The 12,445-nt window shown below is 48.4% G+C and overlaps 1 protein-coding gene and 1 long non-coding RNA gene across 3 annotated transcripts; one reads left to right on the forward strand and one right to left on the reverse strand.

The window, feature by feature from the left end:
* Nucleotides 1-722: 722 nt before the first annotated feature.
* LOC145722310 (uncharacterized) lies at nt 723-8,184 on the reverse strand. 2 transcript variants are annotated; one of them, XR_014146473.1, is made up of 5 exons: nt 8,073-8,143; nt 2,688-2,793; nt 1,608-1,731; nt 1,275-1,474; nt 723-1,148 (listed from the first exon to the last, which is right to left on the reverse strand). It is a non-coding gene; the product is annotated as an uncharacterized LOC145722310 (long non-coding RNA). The 2 variants fall into 2 exon arrangements; XR_014146472.1 differs by lacking the exon at nt 2,688-2,793 and having other exon boundaries at nt 8,073-8,184.
* Nucleotides 5,924-10,498, forward strand: RD3 (RD3 regulator of GUCY2D). The gene is made up of 2 exons (XM_006748712.3): nt 5,924-6,386; nt 8,102-10,498. The coding sequence occupies exons 1-2, from the start codon at nt 6,091-6,093 to the stop codon at nt 8,397-8,399; spliced, it is 594 nt and encodes a 197-aa protein (XP_006748775.2). The 5' UTR covers nt 5,924-6,090; the 3' UTR covers nt 8,400-10,498.
* The last annotated feature ends 1,947 nt before the right edge of the window (nt 10,499-12,445 follow it).

Raw genomic sequence — 12,445 nt, forward strand, 5'->3', positions numbered from 1 at the left:
AGAAACCTTGTCTCTGTCAAAGGCTCCAGCCCCGCTGAGGGCTGAGGGAGGACGGAGAAAATTCAGAACCTGCCCCCTGCCCTTAGGAGCCCCCGCCACCTGGGCCAGAGATGCCGAGAGCCCACAGAACCCAGGACTCAGGTAAGGCCACCCTGCCTAGCCCCTGCCATCTGCCGTGGGCCAGCTCAGGTCAGGAGCACAGCCTTGAACCCAGGGGAGAGGGGCCCCGCCCCAGGTTGCTCTTTAGACCACACTTCGGCTTTCTTCTGGCCTCACCTCTCTGGGGCAAGGATCCTGGGGTTTAGGAAGACGTGCACACCCTGAGGTCACTTCGCCTCCAGATCAGGCCTTACATTCTAGTATCCAGAATTCCTGGCCCAGACAGGCTCCCGCCCACTTCCAGAGCCTGAGCAAGCCTGCTCCATGGCCCAGGCTCCTCAGGGTGGGCGATGTCACCAACATCAACTGTCCTAGGTCTGAGCGTGGCAAAGAAGAGGTGGTTGGTAGGCGTGTGGCCGTGCCTTGGATGTGAACGCTGGGGTGTCCCCACATGTTTGCCAGGCCCCTCGTGGTGTGAGAAGAGAAGGGGGACAGGCTGAGAGCCAGAGCTGCCTCAACACATGCCTCCATGTTCTAGCAAAGAAGTCTCTCCTGAGAGTCCAAGAATTCTCAGTTTGAATCTGAGCCTCCAAGTTGTTACGAAGGTACAGTTGACAAGGAAGGAAAAGCAAAACGTATTTTATTTAATAGTTTGTTAACCTAATTTGTAACTTACAAATATTTAGACACATGGAATGTGATGTTCTGTTCAAGGCACTGCTCTAGTGCCCTAGCAGACGCGAGGTGCCCTGACCGGGCCGGGAGTGGCTTTGCTGCCAACACGTGGAGGCCAGTTTGGTGTGGAGATAAAAGTTGTCTTCAGTGCCTCCCATCTTTCTTCTGTACTCCCCTGCCACAGGAGAACCCTCTATGGCTGAGCCATTCTCTTGCTGCCTCCTTCCAACTCAAATGCAAATCCAGACGAAGAAGAAAAAAAGCCCTTTGAGGGGGCCATGCTTGACCCAAGGATGAGTCCCTCCAAATGGATCTTAGGAAGGGTGAGAAGTTTTGGAGTGGGAAGGGACTCCCTAGGGAGAGTTCTAGCCTAGCTGTATACACACACACACACAGAGAGAGAGAGAGAGAAAGAGAGAGAGAGAGGGAATGAGGACTAAAGCACCACACGGCAACCCTGTCCATCACTCTGGGATTAATCCAAGTATCACTCTATTTACTTATGGACCTCCACTGCACACTTGCTGTAGGTCAGACCCTCTGCTGGGTGCTGGGTGCTGGGTAGGATGATGCCTAAGACCTGGTTTCTCACTTGGTCTGGAGAGGGTGATGGACATGCAGGCAGTCACAGTGCACTGGGGCTGTGCCAGGATGAGGTGAGCACAGAGCAGCCTGGAGCAGAGAGATGAGGCCCCGGAACCTGGTCAGGGAGGGTTTGGGCGTCATACAAGCAGAGTATGAGCTAAGAGCTGAAGTAGGATTTATTCAGTACAGTGCTGAAACTGCTCGATGCATAAAGAAAAGGTGGTATATATATATATATACGTACTCACCTATAAGAAAGAGGGAAATCTTGCCATTTGCAGCAACGTGGATGGGCCTTGAGGGTATTATGCTAAGTGAAATAAGTCAGACAGAGAAAGACAAATACTGTATTATCTCACTTATATGTGGAACCTAAAACAAAACAAAAACAAAAAAACTGAGCTCATAGATAGAAAATAGACTGGTGGTTGCCAGAGGCAGCAGGTGGGAAGAGGGGTGACATGGGTGCAGGAGGGCCAAAGGTACAAACCTCCAGGTGTAAAATAAAGGAGTCCTGGGGATAGTTAATAACATTGTATTGTATGTTTGAAAGTTGGTAAGAGAGTAGACCTCTTAAAAATTCTCATCACAGAAAAAACAACTGTAACCATGTATGGGGATAGATATTAACTAGACTTATTGGGGTGATTTCACAATATATATGAATATCGAATCACTGTGTGTACACCTGAAACTACTATAATGTTACATGTCAGTTATACCTCAGTAAAAGAAAAGAAAAAGAGTGTTCTAGATATGTGCAAAGGCCTAAAAGCAAGAGAAAGCAGGGCACATTCTGGGAGAGAGGGAGTGTGCGAGTGTGTGTGTGTGTAGGACTGGAGGAAAGGGGAAGTTTGGTGAGACATGAAGCTGACGATATAAACAGGAGCCACATAATAAAGGGCCCTGAAGCCATATTAAGGGGTCTAAGGACATCAGGCACAACTGAAAGCCTTTAAATCCCCCAGGCTTAAACACAGGGCAATTTAAAGCCCTTCACAGGCCACAGACACTTGGACTATTGGAGGCCCCACCCCCACATCACATCAAACATCATCATAAAATGAATCCACATTACAATTATTTTTAAATAAAAATTTGAAAGGGGTTTTATAACTTCAATTTGGAATTATTAATTTATTAATTTCAATTTTTCAGATTTCCATTGATATTTTGAAGCCAGTGAAATTTGCAGGGGGTGGGAGGTATAGGGGTGACAGGCTCACAGCTCACAGACCCCATGCTCTATCTATGTTATGGTAGCTAATGAAAACAAAATGGTGACATGATCAGACTTATGATTTAAAAGGATCCCACTTTCAGGGCACCTGGATGGCTCAGTTGGTTAGCATCTGTCTCTTGATCTCAGCTCAGGATTTGATCTCAGGGTTGTGAGTTCAAGCCCCACACTGGGCTCCTGGCTTAGCATGGAGCCTACTTAAAAAAAAAAAGAAAAGAAAAAGATCACGCTTTCTAAATCATTGAGTGGAAGCTGTTCAATGGGTATGGGATTTCAACTTTGCAGGGTGAAAAAGTGCCAGAGATCTGTTGCATAACAATGCGCTTATAGTTAACACTACTATACTGTACACTTAAAAATCTTTCAGATGGTAAATTTCATGTTATTTGCTTTTTTTTTTTTTTTAATCACAATAAAAGGAAAACAGAGTGAAGATTAGATCAGAAGGACCAGCCCTGGGTTGCCAGCTAGGAGCAGCTGTAATATATCTGGCAGATGGTCAAGACCGAAACTAAAGGAGGGACAGGGAATGGACAGAATTAGGAGAATTATAATATTTAAGTTTAGAAGAATCAATAGGAATTGGATGTACTGGGTCTGAGAGCGAGTCCCAGGAGGCAGACCGAGGCACGAGGCAGACCAGGGCAGGACCTAGACCAAAGATTGTGGCTTAATGGAATCCAAGGGAAGATTCTTTCCACAGGAGGGAATGGTCAGTGGGGTTGGGTTGGGAAGCCTCAGGTTAGTTGGGACATGTGCTGTCAGTAGGGGTGTGGCAGGGAGTGGAGGGTGTTTGGAGCGCAGAGGGTGTCTGAGGCAGGTTATATTCATCCCAAGGCGTCACATCCCTCCCCGAGCCTCACTGGTCTCTTCCTCATTCATTCATCTTCCGGGCTGGTGAAGCTCAAGGGACAGGTGCCCGGGATTGAGGGGCAGGTGCACTATGGCCTGGTGATGGTGGGGGGCATGTTGGGGTAGAGGGGTTGAGGGAGGTTAACCAAAGATGTCTTCCTGGGGAAGGAGGGTCTGAGCCAGGTTTGGAACCATCATAGGGTGAGGCTCAGTGGGGTAGAGAGGCGGGAACCATCCCCCACATGTCCTCATGACCCCACAGCTCAGCCAATATCTCATCCTCAGGAGTAGTCTCTGAGTGACGGGAGAGTGTGGAGCCATGGAGGCCAGAGGAGACTGTCTTTCCCGTGGCCGCTGACGAATGCCCCCTCATTTGGGGGAGGTCAGATCTGTGGGGCTCGCTTTTTCACCATCATGCATGCATGCACGCATTCATCATTCATTCCTCTGTTCGTGCATTCACTCACTCCTTCGCTTGTTCGGCATTTATTAAGCACCACAGCAGTACGACCCAGCCCAGGGATGGAAGCATGAATAGGGCACAGTCCTCGCCCACATATGACACACAAGCTTCGGGGAGGTAGATGGTCACGCTCCAAAAAGTGTTCCTGGTGCTATGAAAAATGTCTGTACGGAGTGCACTCAGGGGACAAAGTGGAGAGTGGTCACATCAGGAAAAGTGTGTCAGGGAAAGCTTCCAGAGAGGAGCTGAGCCTGGCGTTAAGTCCCCAGGCAGGGAAGGGAGGGACACTGGAGAGAGCGTGGGGCTGTGAGTGGCCCAGCACCGTCGGCAGCCCCGGTGGGGACCGGTAACCCATCCACACTCGGAGTGCCCTTCACGGGCTTGAATGAACACCTGAAATGACACCATTCACTCTTCTGTTGTTAAGCATCAACCTGACCAGCGTACTTGTAAAAACACAAACACCTGCTACTGTAGGAAACGTAGCACCTTGAGTTACAAGGTGTCCCACCGCCTGATTCAACCAGAGCCCTTGGCCTTGGGCAGAGGCTCCTGGTGCTCATGGCTCTCAGGACAGAACACAGCCCACCTCCATCCCCCACCCTTCCCCACATTACTGCCCAGCTTTAAGGGCAGAGAAGAAAAGATCCTAACTGTCCTGACCCCAAGAACAGGGTCTGATGGTCTGTGTCCTTCCCTCCCAACCTCCCGGGAGGGAGTCAGGGTGTAATCTGAGGCCTTACCGGTGATGGGCTTAGGCTGAGTGGAGGATGATAGTTTTTAAACATGCTAAATATAACCGTTGCTAAAGAAATTGGTGGTTCATAGGTAAAGAGAAGGTTTCATTGGTGCCACCCCAGAAGGTTATTGCTGCCCCATAATACTTTTCCTATTGGTGTCTGATTCTCCAGCATTAACAGTTCATTTCTTCACAGGGTGGTGGGAGGGTTGCCTGAAAATGTGTGTGTCTCCATGCCTCATGGCTATGTTGTTGAGACTGAGTTCATCTGATCACTTTTCTTGGCATCTGGAAGGTCTGGGCAGGGAGACCACTGGTGCATGGAACAGGGAGCTCCCTGGAGGGGGAAAGGCATAGACAGGGGAGTTGGGGCTTCTGGAAGACCCACTTCAGATTTTGGCCCAGGAATGGCCCTCACCTTCACTGCTGTCAGAGGCACAAACCCACTTCTGACAGGCATCAGGGTATGCCTGAGACGGCAGTTCATTTATCCATCCACCCATTCATCCATCTATCCACCCATCCAGTCAGCCATTCACCAAACCTGTATTGTGCAAGACCTTGTGGAAATATGATGAGTTAAGGTCCCTGCTCCTGCAGCCAATGCTCCTTGTACACGTCTCTCCTGTACCTTGGCTGGGTCCTCCACCTGGGACACCCTCTCCATCAGTCCATGTGTCTGAAGCCGGCATTCCCCCTTCAGCCTGCTCTTGTCCACAAGCGTTCTATGACCCCCTTCATCCCCTGGAGTCACTCTTTCCCCTCCCCATCAGTACCCACACTACGCTTCACTGCTCCTGTTTACCTCTTTCCACTGATATCTCCCTGACATGCTTTCCTGTTTGTGTTCCTCCACAGATGTGTACACAGTGCTTGATTAATGCTCTGAATGAATGAATGAATGAATGGTAGGTAAGTTGGGTTCTTTGCAGGTTGAGGTCAACCCCATACAATTCCAAGCTTCCTTTATCAGCAGGTTGGGGCATTAAGAAACTCAGGGTGTTTTCCTTTTAGGTTGACAGAAGATGTAGTCATGTATTTTTTCCCCTTAAATTGTAGGGATAAGATTGTGCTCAGCCATCCACAGTATATTTCCTTCTGTGTTTGGAGTTTGCGGGGATTCAGGAGGCAGCTTCTCTGGGATCAGCCATCAGGATGCATTAGGGATCGTTAAAACCATGAGACTATTGTACTTTTATGTGGTGCTTAGAGCGCCCCAAGTTTATTCACAACTGCTTCTCACGACAGCCCAATCTTGTCTTCCAGAATTAGAAATGATGGCTCAGAAAGGTTAAGCAACTTCCTCCGGGCCACCCAGCTGTGAGGGAGGAACAGGTCCCAGCTCTCCTCCTTCCCCCTTGCTCTCCCCACCCTAACCGACAGAGGGGCCCCAGAAGGACACACTCCTGCCCTGTCTCAGCAGGGGCTGGGGGGGCCATGTCCCTCATCCCCTGGCTTCGGTGGAATGAAGCCCCCCCGAGGCTGTCCTCCCGGAGGCCGGCCGACACGGTGCTGGAGACGCTCATGATGGAGCTGGCGGGGCAGATGCGAGAGGCCGAGAGGCAGCAGTGGGAGCGCGGCAATGCAGTCAGCAAGATCTGCACCGGGGTCGACTACAGCTGGCTGGCCAGCGCACCCCGGCCCACCTACGACCTGAGCCCTGGTGAGCGGCTGCAACTAGAAGACGTCTGTGCCAAGATCCACCCATCCTACTGTGGGCCCGCCATCCTCAGGTAACCCCTGCACGGGCCTGGGGCCCGGCGGGTGCACGGTAGGCTCCAGGCATGTGGCTGCAGGGGCGGGGGCCTGACGCCACCAGGACTGGAGCCAGGGCACCTGGATGACCCAGTGATCTGTTAAAAGGAGCAAGGCAGAAGGAGGACTCTGCAAGAGCCCACAGAACGCCAGGCCAGAGCTAGGGGTTCAGAAGGAGGCTGGAGGCAGCTCCTGGAGGCACATGACTTTTGATGGGAGAGAACCCCAGGCCTTTGAGCTTTCTGTTCTCCCTGGATTATCATTACCCTGGATTTTAACACAGCTGGCTCTTTCTCCTTCATCAGTTCATCATCTATATTACTGTCTTAGAAAGGTTTTCCAGATAATCTTACCAAAATTCAGTTTTTCATTAACGTAGGTGACACTAGCATTCATAATAATTTGCCTCAGGGGACTGTGCATGTGTGCGTGTGTGTGTGTGTGTGTGTGTGAAGTATATTCAGAGGCCTGGGGCATTGAACATGTACAGATTTAGAGCTTGGGTACCACAGTGTTCCTGAGTATAAATGTAACCTTAATAAAGTTCTAACCCACATGACCCAGTCTCAGTTGGGTTCATGTTGAAGTCGAAGAAATGTAGTCCAACAACCAACAATAATTTCAAAAGTTACCCAAGTTCTTCATCTGCACTTCTCAAACACTAGTAAAGGAATATGGATCCACAATAAAACATCTGAACATCCCCCAAATCTTCAGTCACCCATCTCTTTAACCAATGTAAGCATCTATTATACCCCTTTTTTCTTGGGAATTCTCCTTAAAACTCCTTCTCCTTAAACTCCTTCTCTTTCTCCAGCCCTATCCACACCCCATTGGATTTTGTAGTCTTTTTCACCCCCTCCCTCCTTTCTTCCTCCAGGCTAAGAATCTTACCCCCTCCAGGTTCTCTTGTTCCGTACTATGGAATCCCCCTAAAATGTACCTACTTCCAGAAGCACCTGGGGATGGGGGAGATGGGGGAAGTGAGTCATGGGGGTGGTGTTGACTAGAGAATCCAGGCTGGTAAACCAAACCTCATAAATGAGGGGGAGGTCGGGGACACACATATGATCATGATTGTTCCCCCACATTTCCTGTCTCACTGCGGAAAAGTGTGAGAATTCCCGACTGGCAATATGGTGGAGGAAACCATTAAGTGGACTTGCTAATAACCATCCTTCCCTTTGAGCTCTCAGCAAAGACATTTTAGGCAGAGGAAAACCTCACCCAGCAGGTAGCCAAGGGCTATGGAAGGATTATCACAGGGCAGTGATACCATCAGACATTTCGAAGAGATCACTCTGGCCACCAGGGGGAGAAGGGTGGGAGAGGTTAGCCAGAAAGCCTCCAACAGGTAAGGCCAGGTCATGGCATTGATAATCTGGCATCGATAACCCGAGGTCAATGTCAGGATCTTTACATATGTTAGCTCATAAGCCCCACAGAATGGTAGCTATGACCCCAGTTTACAGATGAGAAAGCTGAGGCCCATAGAGGAAGTAGCAGAGCAGGGATTTGAAGTCAGCCCCGGCTGGAGCAACAGGGAGGTGCGGTGGTCTCTGATTGACGTCAGGAGTGAGGAGGTGGCGGAAAGGGGAAGTGACCACTGGGCGTGCACAGGAGGCGGTTTAGACACCTGCTCTGCGCCACACCACATGACTCACCCGCAGCACCTCTCCTGCTCTGCGCACAGGTTCCGGCAGCTGCTGGCCGAGCAGGAGCCCCAGGTGCAGGAGGTGTCCCAGCTCTTCCGCTCGGTGCTGCAGGAGGTCCTGGAGAGAATGAAGCAGGAGGAGGAGGCCCACAAGCTGACGCGGCAGTGGAGCCTGCGGCCCCGCGGCAACCTGGCGCTGGCCACCTTCAAGACCCGCGCGCGCATCTCCCCCTTCACCAGTGACATCCGGACCATCTCGGAGGACGTGGAGCGGGACATGCCGCCGCCACTCCGGACCTGGAGCATGCCCGAGTTCCGGGCGCCCAAAGAGGACTGACCCATGCCTTCCCCTGCCCAGGAGCTGAGCCACCTGCGGGAGGGCATGATAGGCCGGTGACTGGTCCCGAGTCCTGGAACCTCCCCACCCGCCCTTGACAAGGGGCCCAAGAGGTGGCCCCATCCCAAGACATTCCTGTAAGATGGAGCAACCCCTCCGGGCCCGCACTCCCCCATCAGCTGCGAGGCTGATTGAATGAACTTTTTTTTAGGGTTAGGGCTTGGAGCAACAGCGATCCCCTCCCTTTAAATCTTGTTATTATAAAAATTTTCAAACAGGAAAGTATAGCAAAAAGTGTAAGAACCCTCTATATGCCAATCACCAAGGCTTAGTAGTTATTAACATTTTGCCATATTTGCTTTAATCTATTTTTTGGTGAAGTCCTTTAATATAAATCCCAGACAGCATGACATCTCAGCCCTGAACCCTTCAGTATGCACTGCAAAGGAAGAAGGAAAGTTTCCTGTGTAACTCCAGTGCTGTACTATCCCTCCCAATGAAATTAACAGTAATTCCTTAATACCATCTAATATCTAGTCCATATTCAAATTTCACTAGCTATTCCCAACAAGTGATTTTTGCAGTTTTATTTCTTTGACTGAGGATCTAATCAAGCCCCACAAATTGGCATGAAATTTGTAATTTGTTTTATACGTGGTCATATAGAGTTTATTTAATTTCACAATGAAGAATTGCTTAAATAGAAGGTATTTATGGAACATCAGTGTTAATATGCAATAAGTTAACGACAGCACATAAATGAGGATAATTCTGCAAATTAGCCTAAGGATGCTCTTTATTCAGCTCCTTGTTATTTTCATTTGATTAAAATTGTTCCACACCAACCAAGACTCTCTAATACCTTGAAAAGTAATGTTAAAAATCAATAGTGGCAATATATCTCATTTGACTTTTCATCTGATGAAAATGCTCTCCCTGTCCGTGGGCTTTATTTTCTGAGACATGCTTGCAAATAGCAACCTAAAACCTCCTCTTTCCTTGCCATTTAGAAACAAAACACTAAAATGTATCAAAATAACTTGGCGGGGGGATCTCAAAAATTCTAGTAGTAGGTAATGAAAATAGTTTGTTTATTTTGGATGCCATTATTCAACATGTAGTGAAATCTCAGTCTGTCTTAATATTCCTATGGCTCCCCAGCATAACACAATATGTTATTTCAAAATTTATTCATCGACATCATTTTTAGACAGTTATTTTAAATCAGTTTAACACCTCGCATCATTTGTTAAATGGGGAAATTGGCATCTGTTTCTTTTTATGAATGTTATTACATAGAGTATTAAATTAGCATCATTATATTTAGCCAGGTGCTAATCTAAAAATAAAAACATGGACTAAAAATCAGGACTTTATCGTACTCAAGGCAAAAATAACAGAATGATTTTTTAAAGCTTCTAAAAATTGCCCAGAGTTGTTATAGTCTTGAGAAAGGCCTTCATAAGCCAACAAGCGTGTTTTGGAGTGTTTTCTAGCACATTTGATTGTGCTGCATTCCAGTTACAATTACCTTGCTGGAACAAATGCAACATTCCTGAAGCCCTGCAGGCAAACTTGGAAGTTCTCCAGCCCCGTCTCCCCTCCCAGCTAGGATTTGGTGTGCTGAGAATTCCATTCCCAGGAACAAGCTATTCCCCTCTGCGTAGCTGAGTCCAGAGGTTCACAGCTTAGATTCAACTTCTGGCCCCTACTCCGGGCTGCGGGCCTCTGCTAGGCTCTCCCTAAGTGTCCAGGCTCCAGAACACAGGGCAGAGGAGATCTAGTTGAGGTTCTCCTGTCCTTAGAAAAGAAATCAAGGTGCTAGGCAAAGATACTGCTCTGAAGTGTAAAAGGGCCTGGAGAAATACATCTCTTATCCACATAGGCCAGGCCAACAATATTGCTAAGGACAGAAATGGCTCTGTCTTCAAGAAATTCCTTTATTGGGATGGCTGGGTGGCTCAGTTGGTTAAGTGTCTGCCTTCAGTGCAGGTCATGATCCCAGGGTCCTGGGACCGAGTTCCGCATCGGGCTCCTTGCTCAATGGGGAGTCTCCTCCCTCAGCCTGACTCCCCCCTGCTTGTGCTCGCTACCTCTCTCTGACAAATAAATAAATAAAATCTTTAAAAAAAAAAAAAAGAAAATTCCTTTATTAACATTTGAATGGTCCTTTGCACTTGATCCACTTGATCTCCTTGTGCTCTTGACTGTCAGGCAAGGCGCATTCTGTTTGGTCTCAGGTGATAAGCAAGGGGCCTGCCTAGACCTGGAAGTCAGGGCTCCTTTCACTTGTCTCACTGCTTCTCAGCATTCCAGATAAGGATCTGGATCCCCTCTCAGAACCACACTACTAAGCCTCACCACTGTACCTCTCACACAGGGATGTAAACTTAGGTGGTGTTTCTGGTCACTCCTTCCCCCTCCGGGCCATTCGGCTGCCTCCAATGGTCTGTGAAATCCTTCAGCGCAGGAACCAGGTCTTTCATCTCTGAGTCTCTACCTTCTGGGCACAGAGTAGGCACTTTACAAATGTGCTTAATGGATAGGTGCATGTGGACACCAACTTAGAGGTCAGGGACACAGTGGAGCTGAAGACACCACGAATGAATGAACACTGAGGCATTTAGGATTTATCCACATCATTCATTGGATTCAGTTCTACGAGGCCAGGGTTCATGTCTGATTTGAGTGTGTATCTCCCAGAATATGCCTGGCACATTGTATGTGGTCAATACACTCCTTAAGAATTCATTCATTCATTTATTCATCAAGTATGTGTAGTAACTGTAAAGGAGATGGGGCAGGGGTGCGGTTACCTAAGGGTTCTAGCTGGATAAAACAAAACCGAGCTTTTGGCTCTTCTCTGAATTACTCTGGAAGGCTGCCTGGAGGAGGTAGGATTTCCCAAGGGCATGTTTGGTCAAAATGACCCAAGTGTGTGTGGTCTCGAAATGAACCCAGATGGCTATCATCCCTTCTTCTGCCCGTGCCTTTCCTTGTTCAGTGTAGGCCCTGAGGGAGACACTTCTACTTAGCATTTTGACCTTACTAGAAACAGGTTCTCTGGGAAGAGACAGAGGCAGAAGGACTCTGGAAAGACTGTACTTTCCCTAAGTGCTCAGGCCTAGACCAAATAAATGCTTAAATTAATTCTTTCTGGGATTCAGAAGATGACGCAGAAACCAACAAGGGGAAAGCTCTCCCTAAGGTAAACCACAGAGCGCCGCGTAACTCCAATCAAGTCTGTCAGGGTCCAGAGATAGGGGTACGTGGGTGATTCACCCCCTTTTTCTGTGAAACCTTCTTGCTTTTGTCTGGCGGTGAGGGCTGGGTGGTATGCAGAGGGGTTGGAAGCTTCTGCTCCTCAGAGCAGGCATTTATCATGGAACTGAGAGCAGGGGGTTAGGGGACAGCATGCACGCACCTCACTTTAAGCAAATTCAATTTCAGAGAATCTGCACTTTTGAAAGGAACAGTTCTTGGCCCAACAAAATAATTCCCCATGAAGTTCCTTAAGGGGTACGTACTGAAAATGGGATTTAGTTTACAAAGAACAAAAGTATACTATGAAATCTTGGGGGGACTTATCTCTTGCCAAAAGACATGTACATCTCTAGGCCGATTCATAGGGTCCTACAACCAGAACAAACCTCCAGAGCTCAGGCTGGTCCTGATTCCTGCCTCCAGGAAAAACTGACTTAATCAATCCTTATTGACATCCACTGTATACAGAACTCCATGCCAGGACTTGTAAACACACTGCAGATTTATTATCACTTACAAAAGTGGAGGGTTTACAACCTCTTGGGGACAGGGTCTAGGGCAATGTTGTTGTATTCATCAGGAGTTTTAGTTGGTGGTGAGAGAAACCCAGATCAGATTGGCAGAAAGACCAAAGGACATTTGTGACCCCCGGGGTCAGCTTCACTACCTCTAAAGTCACACAGGGCCCCACACCCAGAACAGCCCATACTTGGTTTAATGCTTTGCTATGGCTGTCTTGAAACTTTTTTTTTCCAAGGTTTTATTTATTTGAGAGAGACAGA

Source organism: Leptonychotes weddellii, chromosome 6 (genome assembly GCF_054177405.1).
Source record: "Leptonychotes weddellii isolate Sample4059 chromosome 6, ASM5417740v2, whole genome shotgun sequence".
Lineage (NCBI taxonomy): Eukaryota > Metazoa > Chordata > Mammalia > Carnivora > Phocidae > Leptonychotes > Leptonychotes weddellii.